Here is a 22,605-nt window from a genome sequence, read left to right as displayed (position 1 = left end):
CAGAAGCGGAAGGTGTGGAAGCAATTTTGGTGTGAGCAATAACATGGGGAAACGGTGGCACTTTGATGGGAGGGGCTTAAAGTGCGCCAATGGCACATCGGCACCATTTTCCTCCTTGCTGCACGACATGGCATGGGGTGTGGGCAGGTAATACGGAAGTTTTTTCCTTTCTTTCTTTCTTTCTTTTCTTGTTGTCGCAGACTCTCACTGCAATGGCAGGGGTTTGCACTGAATATAGTATAAATGATGATTAGGGCATGGCGTGACTGGACAACCAGTGCAGTCACTGCACTTACTACACCAGGTCGACCCTTAATACTATCACCGACACAGTGACTCAGCAGTGGTGATGCTCCGCTGCTGAGCACATGGTCATGGGATCAAATCCCGGTGACAACAGCATTCTGATAGCGGCAGAATGCAAGGGCACTTGAGAGATGTGCACTACATCATTAAGCGGCATTAAGTGGGATGTTGCAATGATAGACAATGCCATACCAGAAATGTTGGAAAACACTTTCCTTGCAGTTACCACTTGCATATGTATTAACCCCTCTAGGCACTGTGTAGGCAATTGTGCACAGCAAGATAATACAGAAGACTCAAAATCACCAATAAAAATAACTATATTTAAAACATATTGCCTATATCTTGAAACACTTATTATTTTACCTGTGCTGTAAGTGTGATTAACACATGTAAAGCGTTTTAGTAAAACGAGTGGGAAGGCAGATGGTCGACTGTGTGCTCTTGGTGTTTGTAGTGGGTTCCCTTTTGTTTTTCACAATGTTTTACATCTTGCATCATGCATATTATTCAAGTGGCTAGACAGGTGCTTTGCAGGTATGCTAGACAAGAAATCATCGATGTTTTCATATCTGAGGCTCCTGTAGAGAGTTCTCACATAGAGAGTCCACATTCTGTAAACTTGACAGAACTCATTGATGAATTGAAAATTCCTCATCCTTTCTACAGCTATATGCTTTTCAGGATTCTGATGATGCAATAAATGTGGTGAAACTAAATTTTCAATGTGCAGAATTAATTGGTGCCTTAAAGGGGTTAAAGGGACCCTGCAGCACAGGTTCAGGATCCAGTTTGCACATTGTAGGTCTTGGCAATGCCTCAAGTGCCACAGCGCTTCCAATATTAGAGTAGTATTTGGTATATTAATCTGCTCTAGAACGTGGTATTCCTTGCCAACTTCAGTTGCAGCTAGAGGTGGCAATTTTTTTGGCAACAGATGTGATGAGCTAGGCTGCTCCTTGTGATTGGCTGGGCTTGCAAGTCGCACACCATTTTCTCATACTCGACAAACACATGCTGGAAACCAGTGCGCTGAAGCTTTACAGCCTTTTCATCTGGAAAGTGAGCACAGAAATACTCGTTAAAATATCCAAAAGGCGAAAAATGCGACACAGGGACAGCAACAGGGGCACTGCTAACCACATCTTGGAGATTTCGCTTCCCCCCACTACCCCATAACCCTATTTTTTCATTATTACTATGATCTTTCTTTCTTTCTTTCTTTTTTGATATGTCTGAGAACTGTAAGGGACATAACCCATCTTGGTTTTCTTATAGTAGACCTCCCTGTTTTCCGCCGAAACGAGATCAGGTCCTCCTGTTCAGCTCTTGCCTGAGCTACCTGTGGTGTCTCGAAAACATCACTGCCAAAAGTGCAGGCACGACATGCATCGACAAGGCCACTTTGATATGTACGCTTCCAGTACACATTCGTGAAAGTGCTTCTCCAATTGCTAGCAGCTTATGGCGTGAATGGGCAAGCGAAACAAGCAGTTTTTTTATTTTTCCTCCAATTCTCTTTTGTGTTTCAATGCTAAACAATGTTCATTTGCACATGGGAAATTTAGAATCTTTTCTCTTTTTTTTTTTATTGAACTCAAGATCGTACAAAAAATCTGTTGAAACAGAATTATCTACATTCAAAATTCACTGTCTCTTTAATCCTCTTCATGGAAGCCGAGATATGCGTGTTTGCCACAGCAACTAAGGCGTTCTTCTGTTGAGCATGAGTTCACAGTTTAATTTGTTGACTGCATTTCAATGGGCACGGAACACAAACATCTGTACACCTGGATTTAGGTGCACATTAATCTCTGGTATCAGATTTAATCTGGAGCTCCCTCCTCACTACACGCCGCCTCTCCTAGCCCATGTGTCTGCTTTAGAAAGTCAATCACTGTGATTTGACTTTTGAGGTATCTTATATCTGCATTTACATGTTTTTCCTATTGGGGGTATGGGTAGGCATTTACTTGCAGACATTCTCCATACACCAGTGTTGAATGCTAATACTCATTACAGCTCTGGCAACGCAGTGAATAATGAACATAATAAGACCAGAACAAGAGAATATCACAAACATTTAAGCCGTGGTTGCGGCTTCGCACCTAGTGACCCTGTCACTGTTTCTTCTTGCAGTATATGTTTGATTTCTCCTGTCTGTCCCGGCGGCAACGAATAATCCAGCGAAACCGCACGGAACGCCTGAGCGACCTGTTAGACTGGAAAAACCTAGGAGTGGTAAGCCTGCACAGCTTGACTTTTAAGAATGTAGCAGACTGTGTACTTTATCATTACAGAAAAAAAAAAGATTGAAAGCAAGCCACGCACACTCGAGAAAAGATAAATTGATTTCTTTACCAATTTAATGAAGCTTAAATGCCATTATCACTGTGCCTTTCTGTAACAGCTGCAGTTCAGGATGCAGCTGCCTTCCAAGTGTGACAATGCGGTGCTTCGTCCTGACTATATTTTTTGCGCAGCATTTTTTTTGTGTGTGTGTGTCTATGGAAGAACAGGAGCAGATGCTGTAAATGCATATCGTTTGTCCTTGGCAATATCAATACAAACTGGCACGAATAGAGCTCAGGCTTCGGAGTTAAGGGCTAAATGAGCACTCTCTAAAATATATACACACATACATATGATCACATTGGTGAGTGCTCGTTTTAGTTAATGCAGCAGCAGAGCATGCGATTTATGAAAGTGTCAGGCATGATGCAATCACTTTCTCAGCAGCAGCACAGTACAGACGCAGCTTGATAATGTCGCATGGCACACTGGCACCTACCAACTCTCCTGAATTTTTCGTAAAGTTTATGAATGTTGCGTCAAGTTTGACTAAAACGAAGTTCTGTTCACGAAAGAGTCCTTGGTCCCTAAACTTTCAGTTGGAAATCTTTTGATAGTAAAAGGGTGCAAAAGGGATACGTTTATTCAAGCAAGTTTATGCAGAGAAGTTCCTGAAGCAGGTGAAATCGGCAACGCTAAGGTCACTGAATAAGTTGCCGTGATCTAACAAGTTGCTTGCCAGTATTTGCTGTGCCAGGTTTCTTGCAGCTTGTATGCTATGTCTAAAGTTAAATAATCGTTAACAAAAGCCATGTGTATCATTGGAAAGGTGTGTGGTCAAGGAAACCATTTAAAAAAATGTGTGCTATTCGAGATTAACCCCAATATGTAATCTAAGGCCATGTTCTTTCCCCTCATAACGTAGAAGTTTTGTCAGCATGAACAGTAATGAAGTGTTTTGCATAAGAGTGGACAATCCTGTTCCTGTGTTGTGTATGTCTACATCACTGCACAACTGGATGTCTAAGCTGTGAACATCATGAGACCAATGTAACAGGCTAAGAGCCCCTAGATCCTGTACATAAACCTACAGGGTGTCTACCAACCGGGAAAACCGGGAATTCTCAGGGATTTTTAGTGGTCTGGAAAAACTCGGGGAATTTGTACCTCTATCAGGGAAAATTAGCTGTAATTTTATTGAAAGGGTCGAAAGTCGCGGTAATGCTGGCTCGAGTAACAGACAGGAATCATAACGAATCATCTTTGATGCCCTGTCGTCGGCTGGGGGAGTTGCCAGTGTAGAGAAAACGACCGACTTTCCGGATTCCCGATACTTTGGACGGCTTCGCGGCACCACCTCGTACCTCACAGAGTCAATGTATCAGAACATCTGAAATTTCGGACGCAAGAACTGTTTGCCGTCCGATTTTCCGGACGTTCTGCACAACCGCAGGTCCGAAATGGCATTAATCAAAGCCACCACCGCTGCCATTTTGATTGCCTTGCCGCCTCGAACCGGCGCTATCGCACGCAGATCCGCTGGCAGCCGTAGCCACCACTGCGGCAACGCTACGCCTAGCTGCTTTCGCTATTAAGTTTCTTGCCGTTCGGTGCCGTGTTTCTTCATTTCTCCGCTGTCAGCAATAATTTTGGCTTTGAAGCTCGGAAAGCACGGTGCATTCCATAATGCTGGTTCCTGAGAGTTAGTTTCGCCTCAGTACAGCTGTGTGACGCGGTGAAGCATTAGCAAAAGTATTGCGGTGAAGCTTAACAAGCATAGAAAGTAGCAATTGTCACTGGACACAGTATGTATTCCTTAATTTTACACGTGTGCACCCGCCCTCTCATGTCACAGTAGGAGCACCGCTATGCCTAATAAGTGTACTGACAGGCATTCAGAGCTTTTCCAGACCTGTCTGTGTTGACTTGAGCCCTTAAGAGCAGTAAAAGACATGCATTTATTTTTTCGGACTGCCTGATTTTTCGGAAGTTTTCGCGGCCCCTAGGGGGTCCGAAAAATTGGACGTTGACTGTAAACTGACCAAGAGTATGCTTCAAATGGTCCGTAGTGCGAACGCGCGGCAAAAAGAGCACGAGAACAGAAATGACCGACGCATTGAGGAATGAATGGGGAATGAAGTATGCGAGTGCTTCTTTGAAGGAGCCTGAGCTCAAAAACACTCTTGGCTGACGCCGAGATGCAGGTGTCCCTCATACAAACCAAAATAAACTCTTTAAAGCAGTGAAACACAACACTGAGGCGTCGTGCGCGGGCTGAGAGTATGTCAGGACAGTTGAGGTTGACTTACGAGCTGTTGCGAGAGAGACTCAATTGTGACAAAATTCGGACCTCATACCACTCAGCTTGCTATCAGTTGGTATAAATAGCTCATATTCGAAAATATTTGCTTCTGTATGCATCTTCTTTTTTTTGTATTTGAGAATGCCTGACTCGATTTGCAATTTCTTTCGAATTTATTTGCTGTGCATTTTACTAACCCCTCCCTTCTATTCCTTTTTTGAATAACATAAACACTACTCCTTAGTATTCAAATTGGATTAAGTCTGTTCTCTTAAAAAAAATTTCATATGCTTACTAAAGAGTGACAGCATTGGGCGATATGGTTCCAGCCCGTCTTGACATAAAACACAGTTCTGTATCACTCAGGGAATTTCACAAAGGCACTCGGGGAATTTCACAAAGGCACTCAGGGAAAACCTGGAAAACTCAGGGAATTTGGAAATGTCAACTTGGTAGACACCCTGAACCTACCTTGTTTACTTTATACTGCCGTTCAGAGCAGGATTCAGTCAGAAAAAATAATTGAATGAATTGAAGAATAAAAAATAACAATTAACAACTCTTAAAACAATTGTTTCCTCTAAACAGGTGTTGGTTTATTGACAGCCAGGCCTCAACTGAACTTAGTTCACCTGGTTTTCAAGGAACTGTAACTGCAACAAAATTTTAGACTGCATAAAAAGTCTAGTTTGAGATAATGTAGATTTAAAGAAGCCTCCGTGCAAAATTTTACATTTGAAATACGAGTGGAAGCGTTACAAAAAGTTGGCAAAAATAGCTATTTTTGATTATTATAGCTCACCAGAAGAAACGCATGACCTAGAATGTGTTTTCTCAGCATGACCGTCGAGATTAGGTGGTGCCCGCGCCACACAAGTATCCCGGTAGCAACGAGCTGGGACTTGTGTCAAAGCTGCTAACCACCAGCTGCACATGTCATCTTCTTAGATGCTGTTTAGAGGCTGCTAATAACAAAATTATGCAATTACCAGCGCTGTGGCTTTGCCAATGTTGCTTCAGTGGTATGTTATACTGCCAATTTATAACCAGTTTAGCAAAGGTGAGATTTTGCTGCAATTGGCCTTTATAAGGGGCCAATGCATCAAATTTTCAGGCTTGAATCCTACATTGCATGTTAAACTGTACACATCTCATGGCAAGCTGGCAAAGCTTTAGTGCATCAGGTACAATTATAGCTGAAATGTATTGTAGTCTGACAACATTGACAAGTGATAAAATTATAGAGTTCGTATACTAACCTTGAGCAAAAGCTGGGTGAAAAAAATTTTCCGATTATGATACTCCCTAATCTGAAATATGAGTGGAGCTCCATATACATTTTCATTTTGCGATATATTGGCTGGCATGGACAATCTCTCTCGTGCTGCGTATTGCAAACTGAGCAAAGTGTGGCACAACTACCTTGCTAATCAGGAGATAACGTGAGGCAGCGCGTGGGTGACGCATGGGCGGGATTCACAACAGCCGCCACCGACAGACCTCTGCTCATGCAGCACTTTGTCTCCACATATGGTATTGGTGAATGCGCTTGCCGCGTGCCATCAGTGAAGAGACAAGGACGCCCTACTCTGGTGCCATCTCGTAGCAGCCATCACAGCGCTACGCCGCTACGAGATGCAGCACTATGCTTTTCTTCTCACACTTTCACCACAGCCTCCTCCTCCGTTTTCCACCTGATGGTTGCGCTGCACCCTCCTCCTCAAGCTCTCTTCACTATCACCGTTTTTCATCTCCTGCTGCGCTCCACGTTCGCTCTTTCATCCTTCGCTGTGCTTGCATGCTCGGTTACGCCAAGGGACGACACCAGGGGATGCCAACACTAAATGCAGTAATGGGTGACTAAGAGCTACACTCTAAATGTGGCAACTGCAAAGGTGCTGTCATGTTTTCTATAACTCAATTTTGTAGCACTATGAATATTCAAAACATTAAACAAAAACAAGCATTTACACATAGCGTGTACATCTGGCCAGTGTTTCTCAGAAAGACTGGATGGCTATTTATAAAATTTGGATGTAAAATTTATGGTGCCTGAAAGGATGCATTTGCAGGCACCTGAACTAGATGGAGCCACCATACTAAGGGTGGCTCGGGATCGCTTTGATTGCGCGACTTGTCTGAGTTGTATCTCGTCTTCTGCAACTGTGTGCCTGCACGGGGTAGCAACAGGGCGGCGCCCTGTTGTGGTTGCTAATTTTAATGCATGGCTGCTATAGGGAGGTTTTCCTCTAGAGTTGTTTATATTAACTCTGTAGATGAAATGAACTGCACTGTATGTGGTCAGTGTGCACGATATATACCCGAGCATTGACACGCGGTTTTGTTTTCTTGTGTGCGTCTCAGTGATCAGCTGGAGATACTAGAAAAATAATTGCAGGCATAATGAAATGCCGATGCCCTTGCTGCACCATTGGGTGTGGAGGAAGGAAGGTCTGGCACACTGCAGATAAAATTTTGGAATTTTCCAGCACAAACACAACAGTGGCCTTGGACTCATTGATGTCACACAAGACATGCGAAATGGTCACTGTCTGTGAGGGGACTTAGAAGCAGCAATTTCAAATTCAAATGTTGGGTTAAAACTATGTGATGAGTCCTTTGTTTGTTTGTTTGTTTGTGTGTGTGTGTGTGTGTGTGTGTGTGTGTGTGTGTGTGTGTGTGTGTGTGTGTGTGTGTGTGTGTGTGTGTGTGTGTGTGTGTGTAGTTGTACTGGTCCCTCTACATTCAATCACAATGATAAACTGAGAATAGTTGGACGAGTATGTTATGGGCACTTTAAGATTAATATACAAAAGATGTCCTGTGCCTGTCATTGTACCGGCTATTACTGTCCTTACTGCCAAGTGCAATTTTCAGTGCCACGACAAACAGCTGTGCAGCTCAAACCACACACACACTGAAATTTGAGCTTAGCATCTGAGCACGTGACATGTCCTGCCTTCTTTATTTTCGTGCAGTACTACAGGAAGGCGCGACAAATGGCCCTGCACAAGACGCATCCGGAGCTCTTAGAAGGCGATGTTGGGGTAAGTTGATATTCAGCAGTAGTACTTGTATCCAAGGATAACTTGGGCTGCATCAAAACTTTTAGTTATTGGTATAACACTTGCATGGCTACGAGTTTGACGGAAGCCTGTCCACTCAGTGAGTGCAGTTGAAAGTGACCTAACCATTTAATTCCCAAGTTTTTTCCTCAAGAAGTGTATGAAATTCCCAAGTCTTTTCTTTTACATAGCCAATATTTTGCAAGTAATGTTGTCAATAAAAAAAAAATTAGCTGTAAGGTTTATCCTCAGTATTCAATGAAAACATTGCATATGGTGCCGGCAAAAAGTTTTTCTCAATGTCTGCAATGATATTCTCTGCACTGACGACAGCAAAATTAAACTACAATGTGACATGCATGAGTGTGTAAAGTCTGCAGTTATTAGTGGAATGAGCTGATGTGAGTAACTCATTACCACAGAGAAAATCAAAGTGCAATGTGAATGACTACAGTTCAACCTCGGAAATATTGATACCAACTGTAAACAAACATAGCTCAGGCTTGGTGGTTAAAGATTTAAGTGAGCAATTGCCAAAATATACACATGTAAAAAAAAACACATTGGCGAGTGCTCGTATTAGAGTATGTGACCTACGAAAGTTTGACTTGAATCAAATGGGAATGCACTTTGTGTGTTGCAATTTGCACCTTGATTTGACCCAATGGTACACAAACAGGTTATGCAATTTTTCATATGCAGAATAACCACCGAGCAGTAGCAACATGATTCCCATTTTTAATGGAGCAACTTGTGTATGACAGACATTACACACCTTTACCCTGCATGGATTGACCTTCATAATGACACAGATAATGGCACCCTTTACATGAGCTTATTGGTTAGTATTGGTAAAAATAGCGATTACAGTAGTGTGGATTGCTTGAGAGAACAAATGCTGAATCACCCTGCAGTGTTTGGCAGAGCTGTAATAGTTTTCCTAATGTTACATCTGCACAGCCACTGGTGGCTGCTGATAATTAAACACAAGAAATAAGGAATGTATCAGCAGACAGTAGCTCAGGCATTGTAAAAGCACTGGCTAGCATTTGCTGTGTGAGGTGTGCTCGTGCCCAAGTGCCTGTGCACGCACTTCACTGTTGTCTTCCAAGATGACACACCACTTAGCAAAGTTAAATGACAGGCAAGGCTAACAGGTTACTGTGCTGAACACTCAAGTATTGTAACAAATGGAATGGCCAAGCTCTTTACACTTTGACTGCACTGCCATTTACCTCCTTTCCTGAAAACTTTCCGTTCTCAGTGCACCTGTCGAGCAGTGTTTAACAGGAGACTTCTGCTGCCCCATTTCCCTGCCTCCTACTTGCAAATATTTCCAGCCCAAGCTGCAAATGCGGTATCCCCGGCCCATGTCAGAACCGCCATCACCGTCGGCATCGCGTACTTCCACGCCAGCACCCTCGGAGCATGGTAGCGAAGATGAGGAGGAGGAGGAAGAAAATGAGGATGACGAGGAATACGCCGACGCTGTGGAGCGAGAGGCACTCAGCAGCAAATAGGCCATTGACACTTTCCAATCCCCTCTCCCACACTCTGTGTTGTAGCGATGTAATCTGAAATGCTCCATGTGGTATGAGTAAGCAAGCGGGAAGCGAGAGGCCCCGCCAGAAAGGAAGCTCTGTTGTTTTGTCATACTTGCTTTAGGTAGCCACTTCGAAACAAGTTTCTTTTGTGCTGGCTGGCACTTCCCCTTGTGAATGACATCCCATGACTTCATTCTGTGTTGCCTGTGTTCTGCAGGGGTTGCCTTCAAGCCAGACTCTGTCATGTTGTGCTTACGAGCTGATGATTTTTGCTGCTTTTAACCAACATGTGGATAGCGCATGGAGGAACGACCGGCTCACTGCTTCACAAGCGAGGTGAACAGCGCAAAGTGTTCTTGCACAGCCGTTCCAACAGTGGCCGCTCTTGAGGCTAATGCACAATCCTGCCGGTGGTAGAGTACTCAGATTGCTACACATCCCACCCCTATAGTCATTCCCTCGTGGTAGCATCGGTATAGGAAAAAAAAAAAAACGGTGATGGCTATTTCTCTACGGGGTTGAAGGTTCACTTTTAGTCTCTTTACTCTTTGCCACAACTGTATATCTTGCATGCAATATTTGGTAGTATTTTTGTCTGGTAAAACCAATCTCTGCAGTCATTACAACTGTGGTCTTCAATAACTCTGAAGTGATGAACCATGCTCATTACAAGAAATGTCAAATGTGCGGTTTCGGTTCATTGTTGTGAGAAGCCAGGCAGCAACAGTAGTCATCTGCTATAATGCTTGTCGTGGCGTTCCTACTCTTCAGCTGCTGTTCCAGGGTAGCAGTTTTTATTACATTTTTTTTTCGTTGATGTCTAAGCCACTGTTGCTTCCTGTCGTCGGCACTTGTCACCGAGTGTTGCACTAGTCCCTTTCCTGTCCCTCTCCCATCTTCCTTTCTTCACGTTGAGCTCGTGCAGACACGATGCCCCCCATGTCTCACATTCTTGACTTGTTTCTTCTGATAAGAGGGATTCAAGAAAGATGCCAATGTATCTCACAACATGTCCTTGCCCCTTCTACAACCCAAAGCAATTTGTATGTTAAATTGTTACAATTTTAAACTTCTCTGTACTAGTGCCATTGGGTGCATTGTTTCGGCGGGTGTGAATGGTAACTGAGGCTCGAAGTAGACAGTTTGGATCTAGCGATGTTCCAGAACTGTACCCGTGTGTGTAGTCTGTCACCGCTTTTTCTTTTTGCAAGAACAATTTACCTGTCGTGTTGTCTTAGGCATGCTGTGTCTCCAGTGCTGCAGTTCGAGCTAATTTTTCTTGCTGGTCAGCATCGTTTTTTTTTAATGCATATGTGAATTTTTAAAAGGTGTGCATGAACGGCATCTAGTACAAAATGTGGGCTGATAGTTACGGGAGTTATTTGCCAGTATTAGTTAACAAATGCCCCTTTTTTATGTTGTGCTGGTGGCCTTTTACTTAGTTGTCTGCCTCTGTAAACAAGCTTTTGGGGCGTAACTGATAACATAACTTGAATGTCATCCAAGTGTTCCTCTGGGTTCATTTTCTTTTTAAGGTGGCCTTGAACCACTTCTTATCAAAGAAGAGAAAGGCATTTGAAGTGAAAATAGGCTATTTCAGAAATACTTAGTCGCAAAAAGTGCTTCAACGCGTTCAGCAGATGTGGAGTTATTGGCAATCAAACACGGCCTCCACTGTGCTTCCATTCCTTCTTCAATGCCTTGCACTGTGAAGGCTATGGCAGAGTGGGGCGTGCCCACAACACTCCTCCGCCTTCTAAATGTCACCGTGGTGCGCAGTTCAAATTTCATTTTAAATGTTAACGTAGACACCACGACTTCCCATTTTGGTGCCTATGGCACACTAAATGTAAGTCAAATGCAGTTGTCCTCAGCGAGCTGCAGTGCATTTAGCCAGTGGACTCGTAGTGGCACCCCGCGGTGGCTGCAGTAACTATGCTGCACAGCCAACTGCAGATACCTATAGCCACATATGGGAATCCACTTTATTATGAAATGAAGCGTCCAGAAAAGAGTGAGGAGCAGGCTTCTGTTTGAAAAGAGAATGTTTGAGAGAAAGGTGACTTTGCACTACCCTTGCGAGCTCCACCCACCGCGTACGACAGCTAAACTTGGCAGAGATGTTTGCAGCAGCGCATGCTACCTGCAGACTATGTTATTTCACCAAGCTCGAGGGGTGGTTCAGGGCCCCTTTAACATTGCACACCAATACTCAAGCCTTGTTGATGAACCTGTTGGGCAATCTTGTATACTTCAAAATTTCACTGTGTGTGTCTCTAAAAATTGTGCCATATGTTGTATATTTCTGCAGGAAATGGAGTCAAAATGGAAGCAAAAGAAAGAAAAAGCTTGCCCCATCTAATTTTTCTAAAAATTATATTGAATTGTTGTGTGCTACTCTTCCACACACGAATGAGTTAAAAGGTGCTTTGCAGCCAAATGTATTTACAAATGGATAAAGAAAGGCGTTGAGTCTTGTGTAGGTCTGTGTTTTACAAAGTCTATTTCATTCTATCCTTCACCTACCCCCAACCCACCCAGCCCATTGTGGTTTAGGACTGCAAAATAAATTTTTCAGGGCAGTGCATTTACTGAAGTATTTTTTTTTTACTTGTTAAAGCAGCTAAAAGCTACTTTGTGTCGTAACAGAGACTTGGGAGCCCCTTTTACAGATACAATCCATGTGATAGAAAAACGATGGGGCTTCAGTACCAGCATTAGCAGACATATTTGTTTTCCTGCTTGGCTTTTGCAGCAATGACTTCTTTGTACAGGTTGTTGCTGTGATTGCCTTGTGCATGAGCCAAAGCCAGGTGTATTTTTAGATTTTTTTTTTAGATTGCTTTAAACAATGCGTGTATGTGGTGTATTTAGTTCCGTTGTGTTTGGCTGAACATAAGGGGGCTCCAGGCATGAGGGACGCCAACTCGGGGAGCCTTTCAAACACTCTTTATTGCGCACTTCTGAGGCGAGTCCTGAGCAGCCGCGCAGGCAGCAAGCAGCTCTCAGACTGCTGCGGCTGTTAGGATGCAGTAGACCACAAAACCTGAAGTTCTGTATGGCAATGTTTATAGTGACTACGCACTACGATCCCAGAGCAAGTCCGGTGCTCATTAGTCATATATATATCGATGCCTGTCCGACCGCTGGTTAGTGGATGATACTAGGCACGTGTCGCCATAAACACCAGCTGTGCCATGGCCGCATCTCCATGGAAATAGTGCGCTTTCTCCCATTTGTGTTGCCTTTCTTCAAATGAAGGGCATGTTTTACAGCAAGCATGTGCGATGGATTTGGTGTCACCTTCAAATTATTTTTATTTGTGATCTTACTCATCTGCTCACAGATGAGTGACTCACCTGCAAACGCGCGTAAACTGCATGAGGCCCACTAACTTAAAGTGTCGATCACTACACGGGTTTCCACATGTGAGAGCAGGAAGGAAAGTGACATGCTATGCTAAAACTTGGTGTTGGTGTCGCACTTCCACCGTTTTCACGTTGCTACAAAGAGCAAAGTACCAGTCCAGTACCAAAGCCCTTGGACTGGTACCAAAGCACTGGCCCAGTGCCCAAAAGCTAGCCAGGTAATTTTAGCTTTCTGCTCCAATGCAAACAATGTGTGGCTGTATGACAGTATTCCACTATTAGTTGAAGGCAAGCTGATGTGGCAGCATGATGTACGGATATGCCAATGACATGCTATTCAACATTACATAGTATCCAAGATGTCTAGGCAGATTAGCAAGTGATATGCTGAAGAATGGGCTATTGCAAAGAGACTAGGGTGAAGAGTCAACAAATGGACCGTGCCTGGTTGATCAGAGAAAAAAAAAGCTACTTAAATCTATAGAAGGCTGCCATGAGCACACTAGTAAGTACTGCAGAAGAGTAGTTTACTCATAGAACTTATTTTTCTCTTTAGTGTTTTTTCCACCACAGTTGACGAATCATTGAGAAATTGCTCCAGCTGTGACTTCGGAGGCTAACCTGAAGGTTAGGGATTGGAGTTTGTAAAAAAATTCTGTGTTGCCTTGTATGCCTTGGGCATACCTTGCAAACACAAAAAGTGTCCTCCTCTTGAGGAAGCAGCATGTTCTGTCTCTGTGCTCTAAGAGGATTTCTGCAACCTACTTGTATTATGTGCCTTAATTTTAAAATTGTGCACCACAGCAATCACTGTAGTCATGATTGTGGACATAAATTTGGCACGCAGAGTCAGATACAGTAGAAACTCATTGATACGATCCTGTTACGTACAATTTCCTGGCACGAATATTCACGATCGAGAACACGAAAAATGACCCATCAGAGTTATGATTCTTTTATTGCGAGTCCACACCTTCCTGCAAAACACAATCTTTCAGCACTACCGTTCAGTACATTGCCCAATTGTGATATTATGATACGTTTTCCGGCCACTCGTACTCATGTAAACCAGAAAATGCGCGAGGTGTGAGCGATCGAGAACAATAGCTGCCTGCTGCAACAGCTTCACCGCGATACTCGCTGCCCATCTCACGTGAAAGTGCCGGCGTGCACCCAGTCTCTTATTCTGGTCACCTCTCGGGTTGCACGACGCCAACCCTATTGTGATGAGCAGCATATCTGTTTTACAGTGCATGAGGCGTAGTGCCGTTGGCAGCATACTGCATGCTTTTAGTAGGCAACCCAAACGCGCTACCATTCCTTGCTACAGCTGGCGCGATGCGAGCGTTAAGTTTTGCTCCGGCGGCATCCGGCGTCACCCACCAGTATGATTTAGTTTTGGTTTCCCATTCCGGTCTTGAAACACTATGCAGTAGGAATAGCTTCACCAGCTTGACGCCCATATCGTGCCGCAACGATTCGAGCAATGCTTCACATTACGTAAATGTTAACAACAGTTGAGTTTTTCAAATTCTGTAGTTACTTTGGATCGTACATTATCCCAGTTAGAAAGATTTTTCTCACATGTTTTTTTCCCGCAACACATGAATGAGGTTCTACTGTACAGGGCCAAGTCGAGCAACATGCAAAGCCACATAGAATTCTTTTGGGTGGAGCCGAGGGACTTGTTTGCAAATTGGTAGCCAGTACTACAAGGAGATTAGCCCTGTTAAAGGCAAATGGGTCATCAATCTGTAATGTTAGATTACATCTAAATAAATTTTGTTGAGTACAATTTATCAATTATAAATGGGGTACATTATGATATCATGAGAGCTCATACCGCACTTCCACAGTTGTGCTGATTTCACCATTCCCTTGCTTACAAAAGCTCTGTCATTCGTAAAGTAATGCTTTGGACTCTCTGGAACACTACAATCCATCGCATCGGTTCAATTTCAACATTTGCATTTAGTGACCCACAAACAGAAGCTAAAGTAAACAGGATAAGCGCGAGCACACAAAGTAGACAAATGACTGCATCAGAGCTGTTCAGCACAAGGTGAGTATGATGGATCAATCGGATCACAGAGTGCTTGTTCGTCTTCATTCCTACCTTGCCTGTGCTCTGCCTGTTTAACCCTGAAACCTGTAGGCCCCTTCCTAATTTCTCAGACTGGTTGATGGGAAAAGTGTTTCAGCTGCTCTGTGTGACTGTCTTGTCGCGCTGTCATGTACTTCATAAAATGACAGCCTTGCACCATTTACATGTTAGCAAACTTCTATAAACACCTCTGGCACCAAGAGAGCTTGTTCTTGATGCATGATTGGGTATAAGGTTGGTGCTGTTTGTGTCCACTCCTGCATCTGTATGCGTTCCTGTGCTGTGTGTCTAACTGCACCTTCAGGAAATAAGCCAGCACTAATGCTTGGTGCATGAATCTACAAACAAGCTCGTCAAGCCTAATCCTTAACCCCACAACTTCCAACTTATCATTTTGGATGCACTGAATTTGATACCACAAAATGCTAATTTAAATTTGGGAAACTTGACACAGAACCCATAGTGGCACTCTTGGTACGCTGAGGCCAAGTTTCTATCTTGGATAACTCTGCAAACCAATTGCATAAATTGCTGTATTAATATTCAACTGAAATAACACTGCATTGATTTTTTTCACACCAATGTGCTCTCCACGGCCATGAACTTGAACACGGAATGGAAATGGAATGGTTTTTGGGTTTCGTGGAGCTAATGTCGCACCATAGTCACACTAACGAAAGCCTCTGTAAGACAATGTCTCACACCCCTTGTCTATGCATGCATGCAACACATTCATTCAAACCTTTTACAGCCAAGCACTACTTCCAACAACTTCCACACTCGTTCGAGAAATAGTGCAGTGTCTACAGTTCATCTCATCACGTTTAATTAAACCTGTAAAATGTCTCTCTTCCAGACAAGGTCACCGGTATTGTCATCCAGTGCAGGTTCTCTTCTCAAGTGACGCTGGAGCACCCATCTTCACTTCTACTCCGAAGCAATAAAACACATCTGTTTTGCAGTTGTACAGCACATACTTATGCATTGCTTCGTAGCGACTTCATAAAAACGGCCATTCTGCATCCATCGGCAGCAGGACTTTGCACAACTTATACAAATGGCTATTCCAAGATTAGGATAAGATAGCTTAGGATGGATTTTTTGAATAAGGTTAGAGTAGGCAGGCTGGGTTATACTTGCAGACAACTTCCTGTGGCAATGACAAAAAAAAAAAAAAAAAAAGGCTACAGGGTTGAGCATCTGCGAACATGCTACTGTGCCAAGTAGTCTGGCAGAGTGTGACAGCATTTTGGTTTCTTCGAGCAGAAACTAAATTAGCAAAGCTTCCACCTGCAATGGTTTCACATTTTCCCAAATGTGGAAGAGAAACAAGTGAAGTCCAACATTTGGTGGTGTACAGTGGACTCCGGATAAATGAAACTTGCTTAAACGAAAATGCATGGCAACAATGATATCAACTTTGGTTGGCCATCCATAGGCACAATGTCTACAAACTTGGTTTAATGTACCTGAAACTACCACTACCTCATCAACTTATGGAACAGGAAAAGTCTGACAAACATGTCAAATGGTGATGCTATAAATAGTAAAGAAAGTTCATTCGATCACACAGTTACTGGAAAGTTCATGCAAATAAAATTGAGTTGCCCCAGTGTGCGTTGTGAAGAAGGCAAGCTATGACTCCAGAGGAGGAAGAGAGTAGTAGGTACAGGATCTTGCAGTTGTGCTGCCACTGCTGCTTCACTCGCAGTGCCAGGAATAAGAGGCCACAGATGATGCCCTCGTTACCTGCTCTGAGGAGACTGTTCTAAACATGACCAGAAGTTTGCGGCAAAAATTACAATTCTATTGGAGACAAATGACATTTTAACGCATTAGCAGTTTTAGGGTACTTCACACACTTTCTGTGGGCTAGCTAGGTATTTATGTTTGTAAGGAACTGCATCTGACCATTTTCCCGCCTACTTGGGTAACTGGGTAGTCCATGGTTGAATGGGTAGCACATTGGGCTCCTATGCTGTGGGAACAGGGCTTGAAACCAACCGTTGGACCAATTTGGGTCACTGAATATGTGGCAACGTGTGCATATCTGCTGCTCCTAAATGAAGCTCTTTCACGCCAACATGGGTCACTGTAGATGCAAGACTGGGTAGGTACCACTATTCAATGAAACCCTTTGATGCCAACTTCGGTCGCTGGGTATCTTCCGGTAGGTGTGTGTCACTTTTCAATGAACGTCTTTGACGCCAACTTGGGTGACCAGGTATGTGACACTGGCAATGCGCTGCTCAACAATCGCAAAAAAGGTTCCTTAAATTTCTCCGAAGCTGAGCAGAATCGAACCAGCATCAGAGTGTTCCTCAAGGACAGCAACCCGGCGCGTTAGCAGGCTGCACCACAAATGCACTGGTTATGTGCTGCTCTTCAATGAACCTCTCGCCAAATTGGGTCATTGAGTATGTGTCACTGGGCATGTGAGAGAACAATTCTCAGCATTCACAGGCACCAACGCACTACGCTTTAAGTTTTGGAGGCCATGCGCCAACTTATTGGAAGCATCACTATATTTTGTTTCAGTAGGTTCTTGCAGCACTTGGAAGTTACAGGCTTCTTCGACCAATCGGGTGGGCGAACACATCTTAAAGGTCCCCTTCCGCACCCTGTTGTTTGCTAGCAGCAAGAGCTGCAGCGCAGGCAGCAGCAGCATCTACGAAGACTGCAACTATGCAGAGAGTTCAGCAGTTGTGATAACAGCAGTAGAGAATTCATCCCATATTCACTCTGACACCAAAGAGGTGCGAGTCTTCAAGATATATTAAGATACAGAGGAGGAGGAGGAGGAGGAGAGCTTACAAAGAACAGTCGTCCAGCATGTCGCAAAGGATGGTGGCGCCACCTCTTGATCCCTCTTCCAACGTCCACTTGAACCCAGTGTGCTTGCTGACATTTGTAAGTGCAGCAGTTTTCTTAATTAGAATTCGTGCACGTTTACCGCACTCCTTACACACCATTACAACCATGTTCAATGCTATCTTACTCTTTCCTTTCACATAACTGAGCAGCCTGGTAAGGTACCACAAGCAAGTCTCCAGATGCCATTTTTGGGACGGACAAGGCCCTACCCAAGGAGGAGTCCTCCACGGAGTTGTGACTGTGCCAACTACACCTATGAATCTAGCCACTGTCAAAGCAATTAATTGTTTGTACTTTTTAAATGCAAATTAACGTCTATATGACAGCGTTGCATTAATATTGTGTTCTTTGTACATTTTCATTCAAACAAATGGAGAACCCTATTTTCAGTATTGTAGAGCCTCAATAGACATTTTATTTAAGAAACGAGGCAAAATCGCACAATAAGTCTCCCTACTACTAGCAGCAAAGCTTCGATGTAAGCACCTGCTAACGAGACCACTTGTCAAGGCCATTTAGTCGAGCAACGGGGTCCGAACTACGGCACTACATTTTGCTGCGCAAGAATCTGCGCTCACAGGTCTTGCAGCGTTGGTTGTGCTGTGAGAAACTACTGTAAAAGAGTATAGATGGCACAGTGTGTCCAGAAAGAAGCACGAGAGAGGAGCGTGGCTGCTGCATGACAATTGATGGCACCAAGTGTTCTTAGGGAAGCATGAAACAGGAGTCCCGCTGCAGTACATGCCTCATAAATAACTTATTTTGATGGTGGCAATCATTGTGCCACTACCGGATGCTTCAGTGAAGACTTCCAGCAATTTAAAAAAAATTTCCTAGCCCATGAGCTGGTCTACTCGAAGAGGTGGACATTGCTTGTACAAGCAGTTGGAATGCATAATTAACTAATTAACAAGAAATCACTAAAGTTTTTGACTAATTACCTTATGGCACATATTGCAAGCGAGAAATTGTAGCCGGGAAGTTCACAAGGCAGATCCAGTTGTAACAAGTTCTCAGGATGACACCAGTTTCAAGATATTAATTTCTGAACTTTGTGAAAAAATACATTGGTGATCCAGTTACTATTTGCTTCAATGTATAAAATGACGTTTTTATAAATATTATTATAATGCATTATAATAAATCCACGTAAAATAGAAATTGATACGTATATCAAACTCGTCTGCTTTTGAATGTTCTATCGGATGCAGTTTACAGAACTGCATTATCTGTTTTTGCTGCAGAGTTACGGATTTGTAAACCATGTTTCTTTTTAGTTTTCTTTTTTTAATGTTTTACCAATTTAGTCCAAGCTGTAAATCAACGTTTCGCTCCCAACAGTCACTAGAATTAAAAGGGGCCCTGAACCACCCCTCGGGCTTGCTGAAATAACATAGTCCGTGGGTAGCATATGCTGCTGTGAACATCTCGGCCAAGTTTTGCTGTTGTACACAGCGCATGGAGCCCGCAAGTGGATTGCAAAGCCACCTTTCTCTTAAACGCTCTCTTTTCAACAAAAGGCCCTGTCCTCGCTCTCCTCTAGACGTACTATTTCGTCATTGGACGCACTATTTTGTCATTCCCTTAGACGGCTGCTATTGGGCGATAGCTGACATCAAGCTGCGGTCAGCTACATGGCATAGATACCTCGGCCACCGTGGGGTACCGCCGTGGAGTGCTGCCACAAATCCACTGGCTAAGCGTACTGCAGCTCGCTGAGGAAAACTGCGTTTGGCTTATGTTTTTTAGTGCATTGTAGGTACCAAAGGTGGAAGTCTTAGCATCCCCAAAATGAAATTAGTACTGTGCGCAATGGTGACATTTAGAAGGTGGAGTGTTGTGGGCACGCCCCACTGTGCCGTAGCCTTCACATGCAAGGCATTGAAGAAGGAACGGGAGCACAGCGGAGGCCATGTTTGACTGCCAATAACTCCGCTTCTGCTGCACGCATTGAAGTATTTTTTTGTGGCAAAGTATTTCTGAAATAGCCTATTTTCACTTCAAATGCCTTTCTCCACTCTGATAAAAAGTAGTTTAGGGCCCCTTTAAAGAAGTAAGTGGAATGACAGTGCATTGCTACCAAAAGTTTGATGGCGCATATCTTGTAAATGGTGTCATCCACACGATTATTTCCGAGTGTATCCACCTTGTGAACTCCCCGGCTAGAATTTGTAAATTGCAATATGTGCGGTGAGTTAATTAGTTAGAAACTTAATTAGTCATTTATCTTAATTAATTTATTCATTCAGTTGCTTTGTGCAAGTAATGTCCACCTCTTCAAGCAGATCAGCTCATGGACTCTGCTGTCTGCCACAGGCAATCTTTAAAGATTGCTGAAAGTCTTCGCAGAAACACCCGGTATATTGATTCAATTGCTAAATGCATTACCATCAAGAGATGGGTTCTGCCGAATTTTTTTAACAGCCACAAGATTGACCTGCTGGCAGTTTTGCACGAAATCAAAATTTACTGTTTACTACTGCATGGACCAAGATGGAAGGGAATGCTTCTAAGCCTTATAAGCAGGCTGATGAAAAGTGGCTGTAAGGACTCCAGAGCAATTGCCCATTGGTCTCGCCCAACCTAGCCCCTGCGCTTACTTTTGCATGTTCAGATTTATGTTGTAGGACTTGTGCAGCCGCAGCTTTTGGTAGCAAAATGTACGGAGCCGATATGCAGTTGAATGCTTAGCATTCCCATTTCAGCTCCAATAATTTACATACTAGCCATAGTAACAATGGCTACCATCATAAGTTTAACGAGAGGAAAGGCAGTAAGCCCAGCCAGACAAAGCACCTGCCTTTTGGCCTGCTACTTTACACTAAGGGGGAAGGGGGGGGGGGGGGGGGGGTAGGCAGAATGGTAAAGGAAGATTAACAGCTTTTTAATTAAAATGTGATAATAGCTTTAGAATTCCTTTCAATTGATTTATATTTCTCATTCACACACCCATTCAGAGAAGAGCAGTGGTAATAATTACAATTAGCTGTTTATTGCTGCATGCATAAGGATAAAGAAAAATGCTTAAAGCATTCCAAATATGCCACTGCAAAGTGGCTGTACATATGTAAACTGTAGAGAGTTGCATCCAATCCAGCTGTACCAGTGTACAAGGTGGTCAGAAGAGCAGTACAAGATATTGTCACGTGGTGGTTGAATCAACACTATATGCCAACCAAATGTAGCACACCTATTGGTTCATACCCAATGGTTCAGAAACATGCTTACAGGTTTTATGGTATTTATGACCATCTCAATGTCCTCCTTTGCTGGCATACCCCAAGTTGTATGGCTGCAGAGTAAGGCCAGATGGAGTTGCACATATAATGTAATCATTGATTGAATGATTGATGAACTGATCATCTTACTGACTGGGTTCAACATCCTAAAGCAACACAGGTCTGTGAAAGAAGCCATGGTGGAGGACCACCTGTTCTTTTAATGCGCGCACAAGATTCAGCAAAAAGTGTTTTTGTATCACACCAAATTGTAATGTGGAGAGAGAGAAAATAAACTTTATGCAGAACAGCATGCAAGCAAAGCGAGCAGAGGTTTCTCCTCCACTCTACAGTGAGTGGTCTCTTCAGTTCAGAAACACAGCGGCCTTAGCTGCCCTTCTCGCTTGGTTGACTAGTTCAAGCTGGTCCATCAAGTCTGAGCTGGACAGTGCTGCCTCCCATAGCCATTTATGTGGTGGGGTGCATTATGGGTGTGAGCTCCGGTGTGCTTGCACATGCCCTTACCATATGGTGGAGCATTGCGCATTCATTGCAGTGTTGGCATTTATAAGAATACAGCACAGAATGTACAGCATGGTAAAGACTCAAGTATGGATATGTGTTTGTTTGGAGTTTCTGCCATACTACAGCTTTCTTCTGCGTGACAGCATTATGCGGCGGTGGTAGTGTTCTTCATTGCAGGCAATAGTGTTATAGGATGTGCTTGTAGGTTGATGGTATTGGTTTGGAGCATAACTGCTTGGTGCCTCTCGCGTGGCTTCCGTTGTGCATACGCTCGGGTGAAATATTCATGCCCCAGAGTCCTCAGAATGTGTATGTATGGGGGGAGCTGGTGTGCGAATACGATGTGTGGCCCTTCAAATTTTGACATGCTGTCCTTGGCTTCGTGGTCCGTTTCATCTGCCAAACTCACGTCCACAAGTGGAATACGTACAGCCACCCAATTCGTTTATGGTTTTGGCATGCTGTCCTTGGCTTCGTGGTCCGTTTCATCTGCTAAACTCATGTCCACAAGTGGAATACGTACAGCCGCCCAATTCGTTTATGGTTTTGGCATGCTGTCCTTGGCTTCGTGGTCCGTTTCATCTGCTAAACTCATGTCCACAAGTGGAATACGTACAGCCGCCCAATGTATCCTGGCACATTAATAATAATGTGCCTGGATAAGCTCACGTGCTTGAAGCGCATGCTAGTCATAGCGTATCGTACACGGTCAATCTGCCAGGAACGACTGCGAACTCACCCAATGTATGCTCGTGTGCTTACTTAATGGAATGGTGTAGACACAAAGCTGCAAACTATGAAAATTGTGCGCATCACGCACTTTGCGACAACACGCACCAGGATGCAGAACGGGCCAGGGACGAGTGAATGCAAAGTGCCCCTGCTGCCACGGCCATGGCATTAAGTAAAGACTATGTGAACAAAGCACCACACAGATCAAAATTAGGCGTTTCTGTAGTACAGCTAGCATTCTAAAAAGCAACAAAATTGAGTGTCACCACAAAAGG

The 22,605-nt window shown here is 43.7% G+C and overlaps 2 protein-coding genes across 4 annotated transcripts in view; one reads left to right on the top strand and one right to left on the bottom strand.

The window, feature by feature from the left end:
* Positions 1 to 15,942, top strand: part of Glys (glycogen [starch] synthase) — a 39,146-nt gene extending 23,204 nt beyond the window's left edge. The window contains exons 12-14 of one of the 2 annotated variants that reach the window (XM_055074317.2): positions 2,446 to 2,547; positions 7,879 to 7,947; positions 15,838 to 15,942. In XM_055074317.2, coding sequence (XP_054930292.1) covers positions 2,446 to 2,547; positions 7,879 to 7,947; positions 15,838 to 15,885 — 219 coding nt within the window. In that variant the 3' untranslated portion in view covers positions 15,886 to 15,942. Of the gene's footprint in view, positions 1 to 2,445; positions 2,548 to 7,878; positions 7,948 to 9,305; positions 12,097 to 15,837 lie in introns of those variants that run through there. The other variant, XM_050184613.3, reaches the window with a different exon arrangement.
* The window catches only part of LOC126537516 (hsp70-binding protein 1-like), a 51,237-nt gene that overhangs the window by 15,873 nt on the left and 12,759 nt on the right, over positions 1 to 22,605 (bottom strand). The gene's annotated exons all lie outside the window — the stretch shown is intronic.

Source organism: Dermacentor andersoni, chromosome 4, assembly GCF_023375885.2.
Source record: "Dermacentor andersoni chromosome 4, qqDerAnde1_hic_scaffold, whole genome shotgun sequence".
NCBI lineage: Eukaryota > Metazoa > Arthropoda > Arachnida > Ixodida > Ixodidae > Dermacentor > Dermacentor andersoni.
Note: the sequence above shows the minus strand (reverse complement) of the source record. Positions and strands in the feature narration are given on the sequence as shown.